Genomic DNA, 27,414 nt, shown 5'->3' on the forward strand with positions numbered 1-27,414 from the left:
TACTGGCATCACATGAAACTAGAAAACCTAATGAATCCATCAGTGCCAACCATGTCATACCAGCTTGTTGCTAAGGAGGTTAAATGACGCTCCAAAGTTACGCTACATTTTGGCAAGGAAAACCAGTCATGGCCAAAGGAGTCCCTTGACCCCTGACCTCAAGATATATGAATGAAAATGGGTTCTATGGGTACCCACGAGTCTCCCCTTTACAGACATGCCCACTTTATGATAATCACATGCAGTTTGGGGCAAGTCATAGTCAAGTCAGCACACTGACACACTGACAGCTGTTGTTGCCTGTTGGGCTGCAGTTTACCATGTTATGATTTGAGCATATTTTTTATGCTAAATGCAGTACCTGTGAGGGTTTCTGGACAATATTTGTCATTGTTTTGTGTTGTTAATTGATTTCCAATAATAAATATATACATACATTAGCACATTTGTCCACTCCCATGTTGATAAGAGTGTTAAATACTTGACAAATCTCCCTTTAAATTTGAAAAGATAAATAATTAACTATGAGCAATCATGCGATTAATTGCGATTAAATATTTGAATCGATTGACAGCCCTATTATTTCAATTATTTTTTCAGGAGGGTTGGGGATTGAACCAGCAACCCTAACAAGCTTTCAATTAAAGACAACCCCTGTTCTTCTACCACCTGAGCTACAGCCTCAAGCAGTACGTTACGTTTCTGTCCAGCTGAGTACTGTTACTTATTAGTCAGTACCACCACTTTTGAATGACTACATGCACTCACAGTGAAGTTACTGTGAGTGTTGGGCATAATAGACCCATTTCCTGCTCAAACAATCTGTGGAGAAGGGAAAAAAATGCGCAGCTTTGTGAGTCACCACATGTGGTCTAGTTCATTCACAAAAGGTACAGTAGATTTCGGCTCATGCCTCAAATTAATTATTCTTGCACACGATTTGTATCCTCGCATCCTGCATGAACAGGATATCTTAACCTTCCCTCCAGGCTGTTGTTTTGAGACCTGGCACCAATTGCTTGTTTTTTTTTTCCCCCCAACCAATAGTCGAAAACCCAAATATATTCAATTTACAATGAAATAAAACTGAGAAATTCAGCAAACCCTTACATTTGAGATGCACGAACCAGCAAATGTTTTGCAATTTTTGCTTGTTAAATGACCAAAACAATTACTTGACTTTAAAAAAATGTTGCTGATTATTTTCCTGCCGATCTTCTGTGGTGGTGGTTCTGTATAATTTATGCAATAAATATGTAATTGTGCTGGAAAAAAATCATTAAGCGAAACCCAGCATGCTTGTATCATGTCATTTGGTTCCACGTTAAATGTCCAAATCCCCCGATGTGCCTGCATGCGAATTCATCATGTGATAAACCACACAAGAACATATAGTACACATATTTGAATCCATTACATGCAAGATTACGTGCAAGATTACGTGTAAAATTGTTGTTTTCCACACGTGAAGTCTTACATTTCACATGTAAAATATTTGAAAATCCCATGTGCCTATATGTCAGGGTTTCTCAAACTTATTGCTTTTATTCAAGGTCAGCGGTCCAGAACGATTGGCAACAACGTCGTAATAACGTATTGTATTCATAACACGAGTAGAGATTGATATCATTAGGATTTTATCGATACTAGCATACTTTTCTTATCGATATGCCTTATCGGTTTGGTTCTTTATCGATACTCTTAACGGTTCTTTGTCATTACTAAATAATTGCCTTTTAATATATTATTTAAAAGAAGAATAAAAGCAGAATATAATTTATTTATATTTTAAATAAAACTATATGTTTCAAGAGCAGCAACAGTAATGTTTTTGTCTCAGCCAGCTGCTTAGTTTACAACAATTTTAAGATACGTGGCAGACTAAGCTAAACAGTAAGACTACATACAGACTGCTTTTGTTTTAGCTTGTTTGTAACTTTTCGCTATTAGCCAAGCTAGCGTGCTGTGCTTGTGTAAAACAGCAGGGGTGGATGAGAGACTGCGGACAGAGCAGATTGAAATATCGTTTTTCTACATGTTTACATCATGTTTATGCTTGTTGAGCTGGTGTATTGATACAATATTGGCTTTTTTACTCGTAAAGGTTTTATTGCACTTACAGTAACGAGCTGTCATCAACTTGAGTAATCGTCGGGTTCTCTGTCTCCGCCGCGGCCTCTCTGCTCTGCTTTTAATTAAATTACACCAAAACTTTAAAAAATATCGATAAAAACGTTGGAGCTTATCAATACTAGGGTCTTTAAAGGGGACATATCATGCTCATCATCAGGTTCATGTTTGTATTTTGGGTTTCTACTACAACATGTTTACATGCTTTAATGTTCAAACAACACATTATTTTCCTCATACTGTCTGTCTGAATATACCTGTATTCACCCTCTGTCTGAAACGCTCCGTTTTAGTGCATTTCAACGGAATGGCAACGGAATTGCGTTGCTAGGAAACAGCTTGGGTCCACGTTTACTTCCTGTCAGCTGATGTCATTCACATACACTGCAACAGGAAATAAACCGGGACACATTTAGAATGTTTAAAACTGTGAAATTGTCTAAATATTGTAGATTTGTGACATCACAAATGTACAGAAATCCTAATGGCTTGTTTCAAATGCACAATTTCTGAACATGTGGATTTATCTGTGGATTGAGTGTTTTGATACTTTCACAGTATTTATACATCACTTAAACCTGCTTTATAATATAAAAGACATGAAAATCTCACTTTTTACAATTATGGGACCTTTAATAATTTAGTAATGGTGCCCGTTAAATACCGGGTTTTGGTACCCATACCTAAACACGAGGTATGGGCTGGGTCCAGGTTGACTTGTCATTCGGACCGGACTTTGAGAAGCCCTGCTATATGTGAATGCATCTCTATGTACCTATGTGTGAAATATCCACTTCACTTTAGTTTTACAGATAAGGATAAAGGGTGGCTGTGACTTTTAATATAATGTCAATGGTGGCACTGCTACTACAAGAAGGTGCTTTGGATAAGAGCAGCCTTTGAGTGGCGTTTTCATTTTAATCCACATGCCCACTTGCCCACACATCAGCTCTCACAAAGTCAGTGTGACAACAGAGAGCACTCCAGGTCCTGACATCTGGTCCCGGCTGTTAATCTTCACTGACCAATCAGCGCAGGGTCATGGGGATGAGTGACACTCATAGCAGATAAAAAGCGGTGATGAATCTCTTTTTTTTCATCCCTCCCTCCCTCCCTCTCCTCCATTTATCCTCCCAGTCACGCACAGCCTCTCTCTGCCTCGCTCTCAACCACTCATTATTGTAATTGGAGGGTTTGGGGAGATACGGCGGAGAGACAGAAGGAAGGGGGGGGAGAAAAGAAAGGTTGAGAGAGTGAGAGAGGTTTCTGGAGGTCAGAGGCCCGGCCCTTTTTTCCGCTCTCTTTCTGCTCTGTTTTTCTCTCTCACCATCTTCTCATTCTATCTTTCTTTTTCTAAATCAGGACGCATGCATTTGCTTTGGATTTTCTTTAAAGATGCATGTGCTGCATCAAAGCTGGCTAGATTTTCAAAAAAACATATCAAGTTTCTAAAAGGCTCTATTTCTCCTTCGCCCTTCACCTCCCTCTTTTCTTTTCCCTCACTCATTCTCTCTTCCTTTCTTTGTTTAACCACAGCTGCTGCATTTTATCATAGTTTTGGCTTACTGGCCTCTGTCATTGGGCTGGGCTAAGGGCTGTATGTGTGGTTGTATGTGTGTGTGTGTGTGTGTGTGAGAGTGTGAGTGTATGAACCCAACAGGAGAAAAGCCAAAAAGAAAGAGGGAGAGAGAAAAAGACAGAAAGGAATGGGAGAGACAGCGGTGTTATCAGCTGAAGTGTTTTCTGTGGCCAATGGAAGAAGGCCAGGTTAAGGGTGTGAAAATAGCTTAAAACAACATAATGGATGCTCCAATCAGCTGTGACCAATTCAGTGAGAATCAGACAGAGCGGGTCGGTCTCAGGGACAGAATGAAAAAGATGAAAGACAAAAAAACAAGTCAGAAAGAAGAACTTTTAAAGTTAAAGGAGAGGGCTGGTGATGTTCTATACTTTTATCGTCAACAAATCCATGAAAAGAAGCAACATTGAATTGATCCTTCCTTCCAGAGGTGCAGACTTAAAGCTAAAGTCATTAATGTTGAGCAAATATGATAAAAACGGTCAGTATATCCTGACAGTGGTGCAGGAGACAAATAATCTGAAAAAAATCATGTGCTCGGTGCTCCTAATGGCATCTGCAAGATTTCACAGACCGGAGGAAAACAACCAATCAGAGCCGAGCTGGAGCCAAGCAGTCTCTGAGCAGCTGTCAATCACTGCTCATGAAGCTTGCAAACTCCGTTCAAACTGTCAAACTAGGTAGCGCTGATCAAGCACCGCTGATCAAGCACCGCCCACCAGCCGGAGCAAACGTTCTCATTTTACAGCTAAACAGTACACTACAAGATGTTTCTGAAACATTTGAGGGGAGAAATAATGAGCCAATAGCTTATGGTTGCAAATTTTGACTAAAGTTAGCAATGATATAGATATTGCTGTGTAACTGATATCACTTCGTCAGTTTGCTGATTAAAGTTACATATACGCTGTTAGAGTAGCGTGATACAGCTTATTTGTCTGTGTCACAGACCTCAATTGTTGTCCAAACACCATTAAGAAGACATCAGTGAGCCACAGCGTTGCACTGGGTAACATATTCCATGTGCTTTTGAGTTAAACCCACATACACTGTCAAGGTGGTGTAAATACTTCAGATGTGTATTAATCCACAGCTCCAAATAGTCCTCAACCAAATGCACTATTTACTCCTGTTTGAGTGATGTTTGCTAAAAACTACAGTGCCCAGTTGATGTAGTGAATTAATTTAATCTTTAAAAGAAATTAAAGTATTTGTGACCTGCTTTTAGATTTAAATCTTCGATAAGAACTATGGCTGTCAAAGTTAACGCGGATTCATTTTGACGCCACTAATTTCTTTAATGCATTTACGCAACATGCATTTCTTAGGTTGTAGCGGGCTCAAAAAAAAGCTAAGAAAGCTAAAATGAAGCTAGAGTGACGATACTGGCATCATCTGAAACTAGAAAGGAACCTAAGGAATCCATTGATACCAACCATGTCATACCAGCTTGTCGCGAAGGAGGCTAAATAACGCTAGGAAGTTACGCTAAATTTTGGCGAGGAAAAACTGGCATGGCCATTTTCAAAGGGGTCCCTTTGATATGTGAATGTAAATGAATTCTATGGGTACCCACGAGTCTCCTCTTTACAGACATGCCTACTTTATGATAATCACATGCAGTTTGCCTACTCCCATGTTGATAAGAGTATTAAATACTTCTCCCATGTGTGATTAATTTGTGATTAATCGCAATTAACTATGGTCAATCATGCGATTAATCGTGATTAAATATTTTAATCGATTGACAGCGCTAATTGAGAGACACAAAACAACGGAATAACATCAGCCTTTTCCTTTAACATTGAGTAAAAATGTGTGGATGAGAACACCTTCAGCAAAAAAAAAGATATGAACGAGAAACTTGAAATGAACATAAATATGAAATACAAGCCACATAAAAGTGAAAAGAAATCGAGATACACGCACTGTGTCAGTGATTATAAAAGAAAAGTATGTAAATTTACGGGGCTCATTAGCAGCTCTACGAGGGCCATACATAATGTGTGTACATAAAATGTCTCATTAGGAGCCAACTGTGATGTTTTCCCCCTCCATAAATGTGACATGTGGGTGGCGAAGAATAACAACAGCCTGAAATTCAAAATGTCAAAATGTGACTTTTAAAAAATAAAAGAACGAGAGGAGGTGAATAGACAGCGAGAGAAAGAGAGACAGAGACAGAGAGAGAGAGAGAGAGAGAGAGGATGATTATGTTTCTTCTTCCGCAACCTCTTGTAAGCCTCATGTAATTGCTGGGCGGGGGTGGTGGGGGGGTAAATATTATCTCTTCAACCATCTCTGCCCCACCATAACCCACCCAACTCACACAACAACACACTCCTCCTGCGCTGCCCGGAGCTCCAAATCCCTCAGACTGCCAGCCTAAGCAGTACACACACTCACACACACATATAAACAAAGGGGGATTAGATAGACACACACCCAGCTATACACACACACACTCTCTCTCCCCACAAATAGGTATAACACACACGGCCTCTGTGCCCCCACATTTTCTCTCTCACTCTGCTGTTTCATTGCTTGTCTTCTCGTCTCTGTCTTGTGAACTCGCACTGCATGCAAACAGCAACTCACACACACCAGCCGATTAGACTGTTGTCACGCTATTAAATAGGCGTTATCAGTCGCTATACGTACCATAGACATGGGTCGATAAGGGCCAACTACACCCAATAGTAGGTTTTATCATCTATTCACATGGTAGATCACAGAAAAAAGGAATTAAAAAATAACACGAGAGCGACCTCTAGCAACCGTAGTAATTATGACAGGAGCAGAAGCGGAAGTCAGGCGCTGTAGTATAAACAGTGTGAAACTCCATAAGGGGTGAGGTCAGGGACGATGGATTATGATTGTTTGTGTTCAAAAGGTAATGTTTCATTCAGTTTTACAACATGTAGAACATGTAGAATGTTTTACACAAAACACATGGTTTTCACCCAGGAGTCCAGAGTTCGCATCCCGTGTGAAACCAACAATGTGTAGGTGTCTTTGTGTTCGTAGTTATTTTAACCCAAAACACAATATTTTTCCCAAAACTTAACCAAGTTTTTTTTTTCTGCATAAACCTAAAAAGGTTGTAGTTTTGTTGCCTAAACCTAAAGAAGTTATAGTTGTATTGCCTAAACCTAAAGAAGTTGTAGTTTTATTTCCTAAACCTACAGAAGTGAATTTGTTATTTTGTAGCCTAAACCTAAAGAAGTTGTAGTTTGTTTTGCCTAAACCTAAAGTTGTAGATTTATTGCCTAAACCTACAGAAGTGAAGTTGTAATTTTGTAACCTAAACCTAAATAAGTTGTAGTTTGTTTTGCCTAAACCTAAAATAGTAGCAGATTTATTGCCTAAACCTACAGAAGTTGTAGTTTTATTGCCTGAACCTAGAAGTTATAGTTTTGTTGCCTAAACCTAAATAAGTTGTAGATTTATTGGCAAAAACCTAAAGAAGTTGTAGTTTGTTTTGCCTAAACCTAAAGAAGTTGTAGATTTATTGCCTAAACCTACAGAAGTGAAGTTGTAATTTTGTAGTCTAAACCTAAAGAAGTTGTAGTTTGTTTTGCCTAAACCTAAAGTAGTAGTAGATTTATTGCCTAAACCTACAGAAGTTGTAGTTTTGTTTCCTAAACCTAAATAAGTTGTAGATTTATTGGCTAAACCTAAAGAAGTTGTAATTTTGTAGCCTAAACCTAAAGAAGTTGTAGTTTTTCTGCCTGAACCCAGCTTTTTTTTTTTTTTTGCCTAAACCTAAACAAGCCGTTTTGTTTGTGTTCAAAACATGACGTTTCATTCAGTTTTACAACGTGTTAGAACGTGTTGCTCTTAAGTTTCACTTTCACTTTTACAACATAGTAGGCGTAGCAGGCCCCTAATAACCCACATCTATGGTGCTTATAGTGACTGATAACGCCTATTTAATGGCCTGATAACAGGCGAATCGGGTGCCCACACACACACATACACGCACACTCACAAATGTTAATATGGAAGCTGTGTCTGAAGCTATTTTCTGTCCTTTTAAGGCAGTTAGTGACTGGCCTCTCTCTCCCAGTCTTTCTCTATGTCTCTCCACCTGTCTCTCTCTCTTGCTTTCCTTCCCTCTCTCTTCTCATTTCTCCCCTCCGATCCCTCCGATCCCTCCCTCCCTCTCCTTCTGCAGCTTTGTTTTTCCATTCCGTCTCTCTCCTATCTCCTCCTCAGCACCGTGGCAAGAACCCATCCATATAAGTCATTTTACCCCGTATTGAGACTGAAAATCTCATTTTTCTTTAACCAAGTGGAGAAATCTGTCAGCGGGTGCGATAATCCCACTTGTTTCCAATGCAAATCAATTTACGTCGAGAATCTTTCTGCGCTCAAGTGCCACACTCGAATCAAGTAGTGATTCTCCCGTTTCATGAGAAGGCTTTTATTTTGAAGATATTCATGACACAAAAAGTTGAAGTGAGAGGAGTTATCTTGTCTCTACAGGCAGATTTATTCACCAGTTTTTCCAGGAAAATCCTGAAAATTAGATACTTCTTGGTTTTTCCCCGTCCTTCCATATAAGACCATGTGTATGCAGCTGTCCCTGTTTGCCCTGTCTGGCGTGTCTTTACCACAAGTGTGTTCTGGCAAAAGTGCAGCAGAGATCTGGCCAACTCTGCCAACGCTGGCTTTGCTTTGTCACACAGGAAGTATCAACGCCCTATCGATTGTTACCCCCCCCCCCCCCCCCCCCCGCCCCCGCCCCCATCCTCTGCCCTCACATCCCAACACAACACCAGTGACGAGTGTAGCATGGAGGACTGGGGGGATGTGCAATAGAGGCATGAGAAAGCTGCGTTTGAAATATCTCCACACCCCACCGCCACCGAGCGCCATTCTCCTCAAGAGCGGCTGAAATCTGAGCTCTTTGTGAAAACGCCATAAGAGCATTTCGGGTTCATACGATGAGCCGCAGCATACAAAGCAAAAAAAAGGGGAGGGGGGGAGGGATAAAAGGCAAACAGAAAGAAGAGGAAGAGAAGGGAAAGGAAAGATAGATACGGGATGAAAGGTGGAATAGGTGGTACAAAGAGGTGAGAAAATATAGCTTTCTTTTGCATATTTTTTCCCTCTCTTTATAGTATTTCCCTAATCCCCAAGAGACAGAATGCAGTACTTCCCCTTTGGGGGATTAAAAAAAGACTATTTCTCAGCTTGCAACAATTGGCATTGTTCAGTGAAGAAAGTCGGGCCTGGCAGCAGAGGAGGGCCGAGATAAAGAGTGCAAATGCAGTTGAGCGCTAGGATTAGACTGATGTATTGTTTTACCGGGGGTCGATGTCGGCCTCTTAACAAAAATCAGAAAGCATCCATCTCCGATATAACGGGAAATCCTCCCCGGTTGTTGGAATGGAATACATGCTTGCAATAACTGGTTTTGTATGGGATGTCTGACCAGATAAATCGTTCCAACTTGGGAGGATTCCACCAACAGCTGTCAGTCCATAAAATCCGTCTTAAGGTCCGGCTTCAGTGGACTTGGTCGCAGGAAGGAAAGTAAATCTGCGTAAGTCTTTTGTATCAGGTTCAACTTTGGTGAACTTTGACATCCAAATTGGATGTTCACCAATTGCAAACCATCTTTATAGTACTACTTTGAGACAGAGACAGAGAGCCGGAGATCAAAGCTATTTAAGAAGTTGCTGTGTTGCACCGTGTACTTTTATTGACCACCTCTCTGTCGGACTATAAACTTGCGCCACAAAACAGGAATAGAGTGCTCCAGGGATGTCGTATTTTTGTAGACTAACCAGGAAGTTAGCATCGCCCTGGGTTCCCTCGACAATAAGCCAATGAGATTTGTCCATTGGGTTTTGGATTATTGCAAAAAAAATAAGCTCTGTGGCAAACAAACATTTATGATACTGACAAGTTTTGTTCAGCAAGATAATCTTCACAAATGAACACCACTTTTATGAGTTTTGAAATGTCAATGCAATCGCCAGAAGTAAAAAGTTAACGTAAGGCTATAAACAAACTACACCATGGTCGCATGAGCGCGAGTATACACAACGAGGCCGTAAAGGCGGACGAGTCGGAGTGATGATGTTTAGTAGTCTCATTTAGCTACTTGCTAGTAACCGCCTTTCTTAAGACACGTAAAGGCTTATTTCAGGCATCTAAATAAAAACCCATTCAAAAAACCCATTGACTTCCAGATGAGGGAACCAGAAGTGCTAAAATGCTAACTCATTTCCGGGCTTTAGGACTCTATAGTTTGAGACAGTTAGTCAGACAGTAACGAGACAGAAGTCAGTAGTACGAATACATTAAATAAACTATGTGAACTCAAGCTTGTAACTGACAGTTAGTAAGCCCAGCACCGGCCCGGTAAGAGAAAATACAAAGAAGAGCAGCCGGATGACTGGCGTGTTAGCGGTTAGCATGTCAGCTACAGTAGGTCACCAACTAGCCCTGAGTAATCACTACGTAACCAAGCTTCTAGAATCACATATTTCACTTCACTACTTTTCCACTTTTAGCAGGCCTTTAAAGACACAAATACAACTTGTTCTGTGTCCCAGTTAACTCTTGATATATGCCAAATACAATTAGAGTATAAAAGAGTATTTTTACTTCTCCCATTATAGAAAACCACACTGGACCGTTAGCTTGTAGGTAGCCAGCAGAGCAATATCCTACTTGTAGGAGGTATGTGTGTGTGAGGAGACTAGTTAGCAAAAACACTTTGCTAGCTACCCAAGCTAACGGTCAAGTGCAGTTTCATATGATAGGTGGGGTTAGCTGGTTATTCCAAATCACATTTGAGTGTAGAAATCATAAAATCATAGATTGAATAAATGTAACTGCCTGTGAGTTCAGGATGAGTCATCAAAAATGTTTTTGGACACATAGTTAGCATGTAACAAGAGACAAATGAACAATGAACAATTAACAAAGGGACATAGGATTAGAACTTGGAAGATGTATTTTTAATTTTATTGTGACTTTAAGGAGCCACTACCTAAAGGAATTATTCAAAGGTCCAATAGCGAGCTCATTTTCAGGTTCATACTTGTATTTTGTGTTTCTACTAGAACATGTTTATATGCTGTAATGTTCAAAAAACACTTTATTTTCCTCGTACTGTCTGTCTGAATAAATCTGTATTAATCCTCTGTCTGAAACGCTCCGTTTCAGTGCATTTCAATGGGATTGCAACGGAATTGCGTTGCTAGGCAACAGTTTGGGTCCATGTTTACTTCCTGTTAGCTGATGTTATTTACATACACTGCAACAGGAAATAAACTGGAACACATTTAGAATGTTTATGTTTAAAACCGTGAAATGGTCTAAATAATTGTATATTTGTGACATCACAAATGGACAGAAATCCTAACGGCTTGTTACAAACACGCAATTTCTGAATAGGGGCTGTGTGTATTTCTCCGTATATTGAGCGTTTTGATAGTTTAACAGTTTTTATATAGCACTAAAACCTGCTTTATAATGTAAAAGACCTGAAAATGTCACTTTTTACAATATGGGACCTTTAAGTTTTACACTGGAAAGTTCCAGTTCCCCCGTGAGGTCTAACACCTCTATCAGCTGTTAATACACTGGAAAGCTCACTCACCCTGGTATCGAACAGTCTTGCGTGGGACTGGGTTCCAGTTGAGACCCAGCGACCTCTCCCATCCAACCAGAAACACCAGGAGCAAGACCTTCGTCCCGCCCACGGCGCCCATATCAGCTCCCATTCGTCGTGAACAGGCGTTGCGTGATGGATCGAGGGATAAATCAGTGGATCAGAAGGACTCAAGAGAGAGAGCAGCCCGGCTCCTGGCAGCCTGCCGAGACAAAGAAAAACCAACACATCAGCTGGATGCAGCAAGCAGTTCACTTCCTTTATTAGCTTGGTTGTTTATCAAAAAAAAAACTATTTTGCCAGAACAGTATTTATAACCGTTTTTCAAAAAGCCACACAAAACAGTTCACACATTCAAGCTGCGCTGAAAGATACATTTGTCCCTTTGAAAACATGCACTATATAAATTAACATGGTCATCAGAATCCACAATAATGTAAAACAGAAATGAGTTATGCAAATCATTAAAGCCAACAAGGACATAGCTGTAATCAGTGTGTGTGTGTGTGTGTGTGTGTGTGTCTGCCAACATAAACAAACCAAACATTTTAATGACTTTTGGCCGGGGGGGGGAGTTTATGCAGGAAACTTTTCTCCGTCCCTCCCTCACTCTGAGCGATAATCCAGCTATCGCCACTCAAAAAGCTCTGAAATAGCTTATCGCCGCACTCTTGTCAAGCCAATTCAGCAGCAGTATATTAAACCGGGGCTGAGTTATCAAAGTTAATTGGCGCTGGCAATGCATCAAACGCCAATGTGTTGGGAAATGAATGTCGAGGCAAGGACAATCCAATAGCACTGCGTTGTAAATGAATTGGTTTATACATAATGAACATGTCAAGTGCGCCGCTACAGAGCTGCATTACAGTCCAATAACAGCACGGGATGATTGACTTGTTACGGCGCTGCAGGTGAGACTGATGCACAGGGCGAGGAGAGGACTTTCACATTAAAACAGTGCTTACACTCATACGATGACACACTCTCTAGTTTTATTTTCTGTATGCTTGTGAGGACCTGCCAGCCCCTTAAACTTTTACCGTATGTCATATCGTCATTTTGTGTAAACTAAGTGACATCAATTAGTGGAATAGCTATGTTAATTCAAGATGAAACTTGGCACTTGTCGAATAACTGTAAAAATCAACCTTGAAAAGAATTATATCAATTAAATTCTTTTCATTAGTAGAGTGTTTAAAGCGGCAGTAGGCAGAATATTTTTGGCATCATTGGGCAAATATTCCATAGTAACATTTCAGCATATTGTAATTCAAGTGTTCTGAGAGAAAACTTCTGCACCTTATCATGGCTCTGTTTTCAGGCTTTAGAAAATCGAGCCTGCGACGGGAGACTCTGACCAATCACAGGTCATTTCAGAGTGAGAGCGTTCTTATTGGCTGTTCATTCAACGGAGGCAGCTGTCAATCACTCGCGAACTCCGATCAAACGGTCAAACTAGGCAGGGCTGATCAAATATGAATCAATATTCTGTTACTGCAATGCCTATTTCTCTCGTAAAATGTAGAATAAATGTAGCCAGTAATTACTTGATAAAATGTAACATAAATTGATTGAAAAAAATACAAAATAAATGCAAAAATAAATAAATAATACAAAATAAATGCAAAAATAAATAGATACATTTAAAAATTAATACAAATAAATATAAAAAAAAATAAAAAGGGAAAATTTAATAAAAGAGTAAATAAATAAGGGATACAAAGATAAATAAATAAAGAAGCAAATTAAAACAGAAATATCAATGTATGTCATATCTTATCAATTAATGAATGGCTACATTTATATTTAATAATATTTTTGCTACATTGAAGGACATATTTAATTATTTATTGAGACATTTATTTATTCATTCATTTATTTTTGATTTTGGCAGGTTCCGTCCTCCCTAGATAATTACATTATCAAGTTATCGTACGATATATGGACATGACCTCGATAAGAGTGTGACCTCGACAAGTGTATATAAGTGTGAAAACGTCACACTTCACGCCAATCACTGCATTAATGGGTATGATTATCGGATTGTCTATTTTCGAAAGGTTACAAAAATCATCAGAAGCAGCCACACACAATTATGCCATTGGAAACTGGGTTCCAGACACTTTGTTTGTAGCGTACCTAATCGACAAAACATTGCATCCACAGTTTTTCACATAATTTTTTCGGTAGAAAGTAGCTCCAATCGAATTATCTAGAGTACCTGCATTGGACACTGTCTGCGAAGAGATCACACACTGTTACATTTAAATGTCATTTTTAAATGCTGCGAGTACCACAAGCTAAATTCATCCTCTCCCTGTCTGTTGTATTTAAATGGCAGCAGGAATCTCAGAGATTGGATATGTCAAAACCTCAGCACTTAAAACCCAAACTATGTGCACTGCTAGATACCACTAGGAGTGGTGGAATGAAAAAAAACGAAAAAAACATGTGTTTTCTGTAAAGTAATTTGGGTGAGCTGAACCTTTAATTTAAATTTAAAGGTGACCTATAGTAAACCCGCTGCATCTCCAACTCACTGACCACAATCTAAACCAAGTCTGATTACTCTAACCTTAATACTAAACCAATTACTGACCTTTAACATAACCACTGTAGATATAAAGCATGATGGATCGGTCTTAATGTTTGCAGTCGTATGAGGACCACATATCCTTATCATAATTTATATTCAAAGTTGCACACACACACACAGGAAGAAATGCACACACGCCATCTGTAAGCTTTCCCCTCTGCACCTGCCGCTGTGTATCGTGTGAGTGAAATGGCGCCTTTGATGATGCACGCTCATTGGAGGAGGGAATCCATTGACTTTTAAAGAGAAACAAAATGTCAAACTATATTAACTTTAACCCAGAACAAAGACAGAAAATACCTCTGTACATGTAGCACATTTTATGTCTCCTCTCCCTCATCTATTCCCACATGTGAATACTAAATTCCAGAGCTGAAAAAAACAAAACATTTGACCTATTTGGTGGATTGGCAGGAGAGGTAATTGAGATTTGGAGATGTGTGTGTGCTTGTGTGTTTGTGTGCCCACGTCTAACCAATGTGACTGTTATTGATTACACTTTTGAGAGGAAAATAAGAAGAGACTGAAAGAAGAAAAAAAAACACACCCCACATACCCCCCCTCCGCCACCATCTACCCCCCCAGATCATATCATAGCACCGTGCTGTTAAATGAGCGTGCTTAAACGCTGGGTTTGGGTGAACGCTCTTCAAGCCTCGCAGTGCCGACTACCAGCTTTATTGGATCGATGCTGGAGGCCTTGCCGGCCAACGCTTGAGTGAGCCGAGATTGAGATTGAGATTGAAAGGCGTGGGAGGGAGGGAGAGAGGGATGAAGGGGTCGAAAGAATGAGAGAATCGGAGGGAGAGTGGCGGAGAAAAACACGTTGCAGGAGGCTTATAGTTTTTCTCCCTCAACATCCATCCTTTCATCTCTGTGCTAGAGGTAACCAAGTGAAGTGGGCATCCTGGAGGCCGGATTAAGTGAAGAGGCAGCGTGTAAACACTACAGGGGAAGATGAGGAGGAAGAGCATAGTGGAGGAGACGGAGAAACAAGGCTTCTGCCTGAGAAAAAGCTTAAAAAATCTTCAGTGTACGCCTCGCTGTCATTTCCTCTTCCTCCGTTTGCTGCCTCTCTATGCTTTTCTTTAATTCCGTCTCCCTCTCGTTTCTCTTCTCTGCCAGTCGAACAGCATAACTGTTTGTCTCTAACACTACTGCCAAAGCTAAATGTTGATTTTCAAATCCAGGAAAAGATGGTTTATAAAATCAGAGTGAAATATCATCACTATAGGGTAGGACAAATTAAAATTGTCTGTCAAGGATGTTCCCTGTTCACAAAGTGCTAGCTGGGACAACCCTGTCTGACAACAACAGGAACAAGTGTGTATCAGGCTGCAACCACTGGTTCTTAAAAGTGAAGCCAATGCGGAAGTGCATTCGATCTAATAGCCAGCAGGGGGAGACTCCTCTGGTTGCAAAAAGAAGTTAGATTGTATAGAAGTCTATGAAAAAATGAGTCTACTTCTCACTTGATTTATTACCTCAGTAAACATTGTAAACTTGAGTTTATGGTCTCAATCGCTAATTTCAAGCCTTCTTCAATACAACATGATGTTCATTTAGTAAATTATGGTCCCATTCAGAGTCAAATAGACCCTCTCGTGTCACTTCTGGTGCCAAAAAAGATGACGACAGCCAAAAACCAAGATGGCTATGACCCAAAACCAAATGGTGACGCCGTAAAGCCAATATGGCGATGGCCAAAAACCAAGATGGCTACGGCCCAAAACCAAGATGGTAACGCCCAAAAGCCAAGATGTCGTTGGCCAAAATCCAAGATGGCTACGGCCCAAAACCAAGATGGTGACGCCCAAAAGCCAAGATGTCGTTGGCCAAAATCAAGATGCCAAAGACCAAGATGGCGAATGCCAAAAACCAAGATGGCGGCGACCCAAAACCAAGATGACGACGGACAAAATGCCAAACTTGAGGCTTCAAAACAGCAGACCACAAACCAATGGGTTGCGTCACCGTAGTTACGTCCACTTTTTACATACAGTCTATGGTGGGTATAGGGAAAGGTGAGACTCCTACAGGGCGAGGATCACATGACATTGGACTACTTATCTGAGTTGTTTGTGTGTCTACTTGTACTGTAAAGCCAGCTTAACAGTTGAAGCAAGGGGTTAACAGTAGTGCCTTTATAGATACCTCCGGTGCAGCTTTTAGCATCAGCTTTCACCTGCTGTCAGCACCACTACAACACCAGAAAGATGGATTGTCCATGCCTAAACATAACTTCCCATGAAAACGGAAGTTAATTTTGAAAGGACTCTATTCATGTAACAAGCGTATATTGACACGCCGTCCCTGGTCTGTCCAAAAGTAACGCAAGAGGGGTACCCCGTGCGTAGGTCTCTGATGCCGAGGGCAACTGACCAAGCGAGTAAGGAGTGAGAATGTGTTGATCTGGCTGGAGAAACATTAGATAATGAGTAAAGAACAGCTCAAAGCCATTGTAGTAAAACAACATCATTTTGCATAACACATTTCTACTGAAATTGTATTTAACAAAAAACAAATATCAACTCATACCCACTGCCAGTGTGGTCCATAAGCAGTGGTGGAAGACAGATTATGTACTGTCCTTTACTTTCAAGTAAAAGTAGCAACACCACAGTGAAAAGTCATGCATTCAAATTTTTCTTGAGTAGAACTGTACAAACCATTTAAAAGCCAGCAAGGGCCCATTCTTCAGCTCAGTGTGATTCATTTAGCTGCTTTAATAGCATGGAGGAGAGGGATTTCATACAGTGCGATTATATAGGAAATTGAGCCATTCACCATAGAGCAATAACAATCAACAATCAGGAACAGATTTGCAGTATTGTTTTCTCTTCAGTGTTGTCGACTACTACTTCTCTTCACTTGTCACGAGCGTGCTGCTAAAATTGCACACTGAATCTGCACACCACATCTGCAGGAAACTCTAAGAACGCCGGGGGGAGCCGGCTGGAGTCGGCCCTATGATGTATTTTTCTTTCTCTTTCTTTCAAACTGACTCTTATGATCCCTCGTTGCGTCGTAAGGCGCGAGACTCGGCCTCGCTCTCCCCTGATGACCAAATTAACTCACTTGCTCGGTCTCTCACCGCGGCCTCTTTAAGGTCCCGCGGTGTCACATAACTCTGCGGGCGGTGTCAAATCATCTTTTTAGCGGCTGCTGTTGTTGTTGAGCCTGGTTTAGCTAATGAGCTGAGACCCGGCAGCCTAATAATATCAGTCAGCACTCCACAATGGAGAGCTCATTAAAACATACAGAGAAATATAGGCCACATGTTCTGATTAGCTTGCTGCGCTCCTGTGTGTGTGTGTGTGTGTTTTGGCTGTGCTTGTGGATTTGTGTCATTGTATGCGCACGTGTGTGGGTGTTTTTTTTTTTTGCCTGAATGTGTGAGTGTTTCTTGTCAGAGTGTATTGGGAGGTAAGACGAGTCCCTGCAGGGAGAAGCAAACCACGGTCGTTTCTTCGAAGTGAGCGGATGTCGGGGGGGGAAAAAAGGAAGACAGGAACGTTTTCAACCCCTATCTGTCCTCTTTTCTTCACCGCTCTGTGTCTCTGTTTTCTGTTGTCCTCTTCCTGCCCTTCATTTTCCCCACCTCGCCTTTTCCTGGCAGCCTTTTCCTACCCTTTCGCACATATTACTACACACACACACACACACGCTGACCTCTGGTGCAGTCCCAGCTGATTGCTGGTCCTTCCAGGCATTGTTTGACTTTTAACCCTGACCTCTGACCCTTTTGTGGGTTAGACAGCCAGGGCGCATCACCCACCGACTTTCACACTGGAACAGACTTAATGTCCATTAACCCGTAACTTCCCCTACACACACAAACACACACACACACACACACACACACGGACGGATGGACTAAAAGGACTGCTCCCACCCTCCCCTCTCGCTTCCTTGCAAAACAAACACAGCGGCTACCGTCAGCTCTCTTCCTTCCTTCCTTCCTTCCTGCAACCCCGTCCCCTCCCCCTTTACCTCCACCACCTTTTATTGTTCCGGGGAGCATTTTGAAAACACACACAAATACACGCAAGTGCAAACTCTTTCTCTCACACACACACTGAAGCTGTTTCACCAAAATAGAACAAACTGGATCAAACGATTTCACACCTCGTGGACGGAGAGATGAGAGCGGCTCCGGGACTTTTTATGCTGCGCTTCCCTCACTTTGAAAACATCCGAGTGGGAGGTTGGAGCAGCACTGGTGCATAAACGGTTGGACATATATGAGTTTCTGAGGCCGCCGATAGCATTTTAAACATTCATTCATTTGAAAAATTCAAAATAAAAACGACTGTCCTAACAAACTTATAGTGCTGAAAGCCTCTGAAACGGTAATGAGAGCATTATTGGACAATGAAACTCAGTATTAAGGCCTTTACACACCACCCTGAGTTTCACGGTTTAATTGGTGCCACGGTTCAGCTTTTTGAACTTTCAGAGAGAGCTCTTACAGATTAATTGTTCAAAAACATGATATCTCTCCACACAGGAGGATTCATTGCCAAATGACTATTTGTAACCCCAGTTCACCGAATATTCTGGTGGTTTTAAATGTTATCTGAGAGTCCGTGAATACACCAGACAGTCCTGGAAGCAGATGTATCGTATGATAATTTCACCAATTTAGATGATTTTATACAGCTGAAATGTTTTGATCGGAGATCAGAAAAACAGTTTTAGTGATTAGAATCCGAGCTCACGCACTTTAAGTCGCTCTGTATGACAGCTTTCAGCTAAATAAAATGCCTGGAATATAAATGTACAAAAAATATACAATGGCTCCGCTTGTGACGATGCATCAAGGAACAGATTTCAGGGTTTCCGGGTTCAAGTCCGGAGCAAAATGGCTATGAAATCGGAGTGAAAAAATATCATGTTACAGCGCTCCCTGCAAAATTGATGACTTGTGGGATGTGAAGTGAGAGAAGTCAACAAGGACTTCAGCATTTCTTCTCACTTATTCATACAGTGCTGCAGAGCCATGCGTGCAACAGGGCTGGGAAAAAAAAAACACAGCTTTACACCGCACTGAGATACAGTGACAAGAAAGATGAGGGCAACACAGCTTTTATTCAGAGTGTGGACTTAATGGAGCAGACATGGACACTCCATGTCCATGTCTGCTCCATTAAGTCATGGACACTCCACTGACAGTGAAACATGCACCCACCCACTCACCCACCCGCCCACCCACACCATACTCAGCATCTAAGAGTCTTTGTACAAAGACACAGGTGGACACTTACAGGGATAGGTCGGGTGTTTTGAAGTGGAATTGTATGAGGTACTTATCCATAGTCAGTGAATTACCTACAGTAGATGGCTGTCAGCTCGCTGCCAATTTGGAGAAACAGACAGGAGCACCAGCATGGGAGCAAAGCAGTGTCCTGCTGTGGACGAGGCTGGCAGCAAAACATATTTTAGCCATCTAAAAGAAAGGCTCACCTAAAATAATCAACATCAGTTTAAGTGTACGCTATATTTAGTATATTTTTGCCAGTTTACCTTGCAGTGAGACAGCTATACCGTCTATGTTTTCGACGGGGAACTGAAGCCGTTATCTATGCTCTCACCAAAGAAAGAAAATATTGTAAATATAGCGTACCCTTAAACTGATATTGTATTTTTTAAATGGGCCTTTCTTTTAGGCTGCTAAAATACGTTTTGCTGCCGGCCCCGTCCTCAGCTGTACATTGCTTTGCTTCCATGCTGGTAACTCCTGTCTGTTTCTCCAAACTGGGGGCGTACTGACTGCCATCTACTGTAGGTAATACACTGACTATGGATAAGTACCCCATACAACCCCACTTCAAAACACCCAAACTATCCCTTTAAATCAAGTAAAGTGTGTGTTTTAATGCACGGTTCAGAGCAATATCAAGCATGAGTGCGCCTGCATTCCAGTGATTGAGTGAAGTGAGCATTAACTAGCATATCTGTGAATATAGGTGTGAACAAATGGGTGTCTTGAGTCTTTATGTTGACCAACTCACATTAAAGAGCTGTGTGTGTTTATGGCTGCGTGGGTGGCTGGCACAGATGAAAGACTGCTTGATCAGCTCTGCATGCTGCAGTGAGTGAGTGTGTGTAAGAATGAATGCGAAAGAGCGTGTGATCGCGCCCCGCAATAACGTCCTTCTGAAACATCCATCAAGATGTTAACATCTTCTTAAAAAAGTGTTTGAAATATCCCTTTTAAAACTGCGACCGTCGATGTGCGAGCCACCCATCAAATTTCATGCACTTGAGCACATGATTTCCCATATTTGCACACAATTAATGATTTGCTTAAGCAGCGGCGGGGGCATCGAGCAATTCAACTGCATCAAGTTAATGTCATTGACTTTCCTTTCACATGGTGATTGGAATTCACCTCCCATCCTAATTACCTCAAACCGAAGCGGAACGGAGCACCGCATTTGACTTTAAACAACCTATTTCCACTTGATGGAAACGTCAAAAAAAAAAAAACTCCCATGAGATTTTGAAGTGTAACATCTTTGCCTCCCTCACTGCTGCCTCCCCCCCAGCACCCTGCTCTTTCATGTAGCTCCCCCGGGAGATTCTGCAGGCCTTCAAATCTCCATCTTCTCTTCTTTCATCCCTTACTGTAGCTCTTGCTCGCTCGCCCACATCCCCCCCCCCACCTCCCGTCTGGCCTTGTCTGTGTCGTGGTTGGCTGGTCAGGCGTGGTCGGCTTATAATTCTTTGATCGGCGCTCTGATCTCTTCCATCAGTGCCAGGGGCTCCAGCTGATTACAGATGAAATGGATCTGATTTGGACTTTAACTGCGGGCCAAACACCTGCTCAGACCCGACGAAGCGATAGGAGAGGAGGTGCAGGCGAGATGAAACCGGCGAGACTGACGTCCAGCTAATCGGACGGCGAGGCCATCTGTGCCTTTGGTCTGTGGCGGCGAACGCACGCCTGATGGAGGCAGATCTCGCTCCAAACATTTGGGGGAGTGGATGCGGCGTGGAGATATTTCACAACTATTAAACGCTCAGTATAAAGCTTCAACAATAGTTGTTCCCCAATTCGACTTATATGACTGTTTTTGATGCAGAAACCAAGAAAATGTTTTTAGTGCTGATATAGTTTTTATTACTGGACAGTATTCCCAGGATTAGGGATGTCACCATACCAGAAAAATGAAGTAGTCCATGCCAATACTAGTGAAATTCCATGATTCTTGATACTACCATGGTAAAAAACAAAAGCAAAACAATAAATCCCATCATGTACTTCAACATCCACTCTTTTATTACCGTTGGCATACTGTTTTTTGTGATGAAGTTAAACAGGTCATAATTCCCTCTCTATTATCTATTTTATATTGCTGTGAAAACATCTCCTTCAAACGACTGGATGTATTCAAGTTTCTCACCAAAATCTACATTTTACAAGATTACATTTGAACACATCATGATAACGTTAGAAGTTATCTTCGCCCAATATTAATTTTTACTGAATAGAGCCTGAACACATCATAATGTAAATCAATGGCACCTCCCGTGTTGAAGTCGGCAGGATGAGAGCTAGTTAACGTTAGCTGTAAGCAGCCGGTAAGCAGCACTGTCCTGCAAGCAGCTAACAGCTAACATTAAATGGCTCTCTTCCTGCTGATTTGAACACTGCTAAGCTACTGACCAGATATTAAAGCTGCACCAAAAAATATTTTACATTAGCAATGGGCCAAATGGTAATTTTGAAAGGGGCCTCTCGTCGTGATGAATTCACAGAGAATTATCACAGACTCTGCAGTTCTCTTCAGCGTCAGTGTTTTAGCATCTTTCAACACATTATTTTGTTTTTTTACGACCGCAACTTTAATGTTTTTGGCTCAGCGTCACCGCTCTCATTAACCTTGATGTCAGCCAAATTAGGCAGTTTTTTTTCAATGAAAAAGCTCTAAAAACTCCCACTGTACACCAACAGGCGTGTTTCCACTGCCTTGCACGGCTCTGCTCGACTAGACTCGACTCAATTTTGGTATCCGTCCTTTTTATCAATGCCGTGTTTCCACTACAGATAGTTCCCCCTCAGTGTAGGCGGGATTCTCAGCTGATCTCCATAGCGATGATGCGTGAAACTGCCGTGACATCATCTTCAACGGGACGCTTGCCGAATCATTTCAATGAACACTTCGTCGATTGCATGGGGTAGTGTACGTAGTCGGCATAGTTTTGCGAGTTGCCGTTTTAAAAAAAATCTGGGTCAAGTGAATTAAAAATTGCGGTCGCTACTGACGATAGCTTGGCTATTTAAAAAGGGCGGGTTTGTGCGGTCGCGCTAGTAATGAGTCACTCTGACCAATCAGTGGTCTACAGTGTTTTAATTCCACCTTCTAGTATCGGCTCAGCTCGCTGGGAAACTCGACCGAGGTGGTACCAAGAATGGAGCGGTTCTATTGGTACCACCCACAACTTTAGCTAATGAAAACCTGCCCTGTATACCTGCCCAGCAGCAAACAGAAGGCAGACACTGTTAGTGACTAGATGGTGAACATATGGAGCATTTAGCAGCTAAAGAGAAAGATACGTCTCTAGATATGTCGAGAATGAATATTGGACTTACATTCATCAGCTATATTGCTCTGATCTGCTTGGTGTGTAAATAGCAGCTGTTTGCTAACCAGATAGCTACATCAACAATGTTTGAGGGGTATCTCATTGATTCTATGAAATCCCTTTGCAGCCATCATTATCTACCTCAAAGAGCTGAAAACCAACCCCAAAGAATTTCACTAGTTCGAGTGGAGAGTATTTTTCTGTTCACAGATGCTTCTAATCATTGCTTTTCAACCCGGTGCCCAGGAGGCCTATGGTTTTAATTCCAGCCAATCACTACAGCAGCTAATTTCGCTCTGTAGGCTGTCAGCCTCTGGTGAAAGGTGCTAATCAGTGAAATGAGCAGATCTGGTCATGTGCTACTGGTAGAACTCTTGTTTCTGAAACTTTCAACCCGGTTTCCAGTTTGAAATATGATTTTTAAAACCTATTTCATGATATATTGACACATAAATCCTCATAAATCAAAAATCTAAAGTTCTGTAGATGATGTAAATTGACTAAATAACAAATTACAGTAAATCAACACATTTATTTGATCAACGTGACAGCAGTTAAATATGCTAAACATGAGATTGACAGCATTTCTATGCCTCCCAACGACTCTCAACATGGCGACGGTGAGCCGGTGGCTCGCAGCTAACGGTGCTAACAGTGAAAATAGAGGCAACACTGCTGACAGAGCTAACAGTGGAGGGTGGGTGCTACACTTCTGTGGCGACAATGTTGGTTGGGATGGTTTTATCTACTGTAACCACCGTATGAGAGCAGTGCAGAACATCGGCCGTGAGCTAGCTAGTGGGATCATGCACTAAAAGGCATGCGCGACTGGCCCGGCTATGTCAACAAAGCACAGAGAAGCTCTGATTACAACACACACTGAGGGAGAGAGTGACTTCATTCTCTGCTTAGGTAGACATTACTCCTCTATATCTTTACATAGCAAATAGTTGCTGCTATATTAATAATCAAATTTAGCACCTTTAAGTTAAGTTAAATGTTTATAGCTTCCTTTTGGACTAAAATGACGAGACAGATATGTCAGTTATTACTGATTGGTTGGAACAATATAACCCCAAAACAGTAAACTGTTAACATGAACACGGAAATAGCAATTCAGTCTGATTATCAAGCTAATTTATTTTGTATTTGTCAGAATTAAGTAGAAGTCGATAATCTTGGTCATACTGTAGACTGGAGGTTAGGCTAAGTGGTTAGTTGTGGCTTTTCTCAGTGTAATTTTATGGGATACAGTCCAGTAAGAATGTAAGTAACATCAGTACGAGATTCACCATCTAGCTACATTAACCAGATCTCTCTTAAGCCTTTAACCTGATTGTGGAAACCAGGTTTTGCGTTTGCTTGAGATGTAAGAAATGAGATTAGCTCAGAAAGCCGACATTAACCAGGTTAGGTACGTGCGAGCAGACACACTGTCTGTGTTTTCCTCTCTCTCGGTCTCTCTATCTAGGGCTCCCTCCCCCCTTTTTTCTCTCTCTGGTCGACCTTGTGCTGTCATCCCGGCGTATGTTGTGTCTGATGTGCGCACACGAGTGCAGTGAGAAATGGTGAAACCTCACGTGCGCAGTGTTGCCCTGCCTCGACCTGCCTGCCTGCCCCGTGTGTAGGCCTGGGGGATGCTGGGATATAGCGCTCGCTCTGACCTTTCATCAATACACATGCATAAGTGTGTGTTTGCTTGCTCCATGATCACCATGTAATCACATGTTGATCAGCAGCACACACACACACACACACACACACACACACACACACACACACACACACACAGACTAGTACTTTTTTCTGTGTATATTTATTATATAATTGCTGCACGCTATATATGGACTACTACATACTCACATATGCACACATCTATTCACACGCACATTTATGTGGGTCATCGCACACTGTACACACAGAGAAAACATAAAAGAATCCTTTATCACGTGTCCGTTCAGACACATCTCCAATCTCACCACTCACATATGTTGCAACCTGCTCCTCACACACCAGCGCACTAATCAAATCACTCCGGCAAATATGCTCGTTTCCCCCGCCGGCCAGATTCAGACAAACAAAAAAGCTGACAAACTTTCTCTGTTGTATTTCAAAGCTCATTAAAAAGCATTCACCGCTGTACGATTTAGCGCTGTAATCAGCTCTGAATAATAGAAATGGTCGTATTGACGCCTGCGGGCGCCCGACGTACTGTCTCATTTCGGAACAACAACCGCTGGGCGTGTGAATGCAAAACGCTATGACACACACACACGCCCACGCGCACACACTCTTTCTCCCTCTCGCTCTGGTTTCACTCTGGCTGCCAGTCTCTGGAACAATCACAGTGCGTTCTGGCTTGGGGAGACCGCCTACTACGCTCCTAGGGGGGCTAATTGTCCGTCCGGTAGCGCTCTTTCGCTTTTCCCTCCCACTCTCTCTGTCCTCTCCCCTCTCCTCAGCTCGGCTCTTTGTGCTTTTCTTTCGGGGAGAGTTCAGGAGTTCACGCTGAGCCCGGAGCCCTGGATCCCAGTGAGGTGCCACAGGGCAGAAAGGTTACACCTAGCTGGACTCCTATAGAAACAGCCCACACACCTCAATGGCAAGCAGGTGGAGAGGGAGGGAGGATTACACTAACAGAGAGATGAAAAGAATGACAGCCGATGGAGGAAAAACAGCATCGAAGGGAGGAGACTCGACCAACTAGTTCTTTTTTCGTCTGAGGCGGATTTATATATTTATTTTGTTTTGCAGCTTTCCAAGGAGTCTTGCAGAAGTTGGAAGTTGTTTTGTAGCCACATGTTCCACATGCCGTCCAAACCACAGACTGTATATAATGATGGACGACATGACGGCTCCCCAAAAGTGAAGCCAAATGTCTCGATCGCCACCTGGTGGTTGGCTGCAGTATGGGTCATAAATCCCGCCCCCTCCATGTTGGTGGATGGGTCAAATAAAAAGTCAAAGTACACGTCAAATACATTTTTCGCAAAGATGGTTTCTGTCATTTTAGGTAGTTCTGATCACGCTGATGTATGTTCAAGTGTTCCATTTTTCTGATAAGTTTGGTTTTAATAAGTTATTTTGGCTTCACTTTTGTACAGTGGGAGGAAGTGTGGAAACGCGTCATCCATTTAGACATACAGTCTACAGTCCAAACACATATTATGGCCGCAACCTACACTAGATAGTCCATATAGACGCTCATCCTGCATGCATCGACACTGAGCACTGCAATCTTGCTTGCGACACCGTTACCTGCTCTCAGCACATTTAACTCCTTCCGCCTCCCGAGCCGCCTGCCGTATTAGCATTTAGATTCATCTGAATTTAGAATGTTTCTCTCAATATGCGTTCAAGGGTAATCAGACGTTGTGTATCTCAGGCTCTGCAGTGGGATTTGTGAGCTCAGGGACAGTCTGTGTGAAGCTTGTTCACATTATCCCTGAACATCACATGGACCACATCCCCCAAACTATAATGTGTCTTATTATTGAAGTAAATGGTTAAAACTGGACCTGAGCTGCTTTCTGATCATCATCATTATTCATGTTTTATTTTTTTATTTTCTTTGACCTAATGCAACTGCTGCAATTGTGTGTCGACACAAGTTTACTGTGCAATGAGGGACAATTTTCAACATTTCAGCGAAGACACTGGGGAAGACCAGGCAATAACCTCTGGGTCTGAGAAGTGAACTTGCATTCTTTCTAATAGCCAGCAGGGGGCGACTCCTCTGGTTGCAAAAAGAAGTCTGATTGTATAGAAGTCTATGAGAAAATGAGCCTACTTCTCACTTGATTTATTACCTCAGTAAACATTGTAAACATGAGTTTATGGTCTCAATCGCTAGTTTCAAGTCTTCTTCAATACAGCATGATGTTCATTTGGTAAATTATGGTCCCATTTATAGTCAAATAGACCATAAAGCAGGGGATGCTTTAGGGCGTGGCTACCTTGTGATTGACAGGTTGCTACCACGACGGCCACAACCAAGACGCCGATGGCCAAAAACCAAGATGGCAACGACCAAAAACCAAGATGGCAATGACCAAAAACCAAGATGGCGATGACCAAAAACCAAGATGGCAATGGACAAAAACCAAGATGGCAACGGCCAAAAACCAACATGACAACGACCAAAAACCAAGATGGCGATGGCCCAAAACCAAGATGATGATGACCAAAAACCAAGATGGCGATGGCCAAAATGCTGAACTTGAGGCTTCAAAACTGCAGACCACAAACCAATGAGTGATGTAGACAACGTCTACTTCTTATATACAGTCTATATGGGGGACCAACTAAGTTAAGAGTGGATAGGTGGAACCCTCAAAATAAATAAATATGTACTGTATCTTCACATATATTTCCAATCCTTTAAGGTCATCGTAATGAACAACCATCGGCTAATTCAAATAAAGCACTAAAGGCTCACAGCAGCACAGTTTAAACAAATCAACAACACACCCAGTTTTCAAAAGACCCCATTATAACTGAAAAACAATCGACCAGATGGGATCATCAAGAGCAGCAGCACACTGGTTTATGGGTAACATGTGCGTCAGTGATGTCATGATTTAAACAAACGGTGTTGTACCTGTGTAGCACACCTGTGAGAGTCATCAACTGCACGAGGCGTGCGGAGCATACAGAATAACTCTGGCACATGCTCACAAGCCACGAGCACAGCTGTGTTGTGTTCACTGCCGCTGGTTCACACGAACACCAACATGAAGCAGGAGCAGCTCAGTGAGCATCCACTGTGTTTTACAGTTGATTTAACACTGAATATCGAGGGGAGAACATTAGCTTTCAGCTTTTGGAGGCATTTCACTGGTCATGACAAAAATGGTGGTGACCCCCCCCCCCCCCCCACCCTCC

At 41.9% G+C, this 27,414-nt stretch overlaps 1 protein-coding gene across 2 annotated transcripts in view; it reads right to left on the bottom strand.

The window, feature by feature from the left end:
- Positions 1–27,414, bottom strand: part of sema4c (sema domain, immunoglobulin domain (Ig), transmembrane domain (TM) and short cytoplasmic domain, (semaphorin) 4C) — a 134,736-nt gene that overhangs the window by 57,369 nt on the left and 49,953 nt on the right. For both annotated transcript variants that reach the window (XM_037777183.1, XM_037777182.1), the window contains one exon: positions 11,331–11,544. In XM_037777183.1, coding sequence (XP_037633111.1) covers positions 11,331–11,454 — 124 coding nt within the window. In that variant the 5' untranslated portion in view covers positions 11,455–11,544. The remainder of the gene's footprint in view (positions 1–11,330; positions 11,545–27,414) is intronic.

Source organism: Sebastes umbrosus, chromosome 8 (assembly GCF_015220745.1).
Source record: "Sebastes umbrosus isolate fSebUmb1 chromosome 8, fSebUmb1.pri, whole genome shotgun sequence".
NCBI classification, from domain to species: domain Eukaryota; kingdom Metazoa; phylum Chordata; class Actinopteri; order Perciformes; family Sebastidae; genus Sebastes; species Sebastes umbrosus.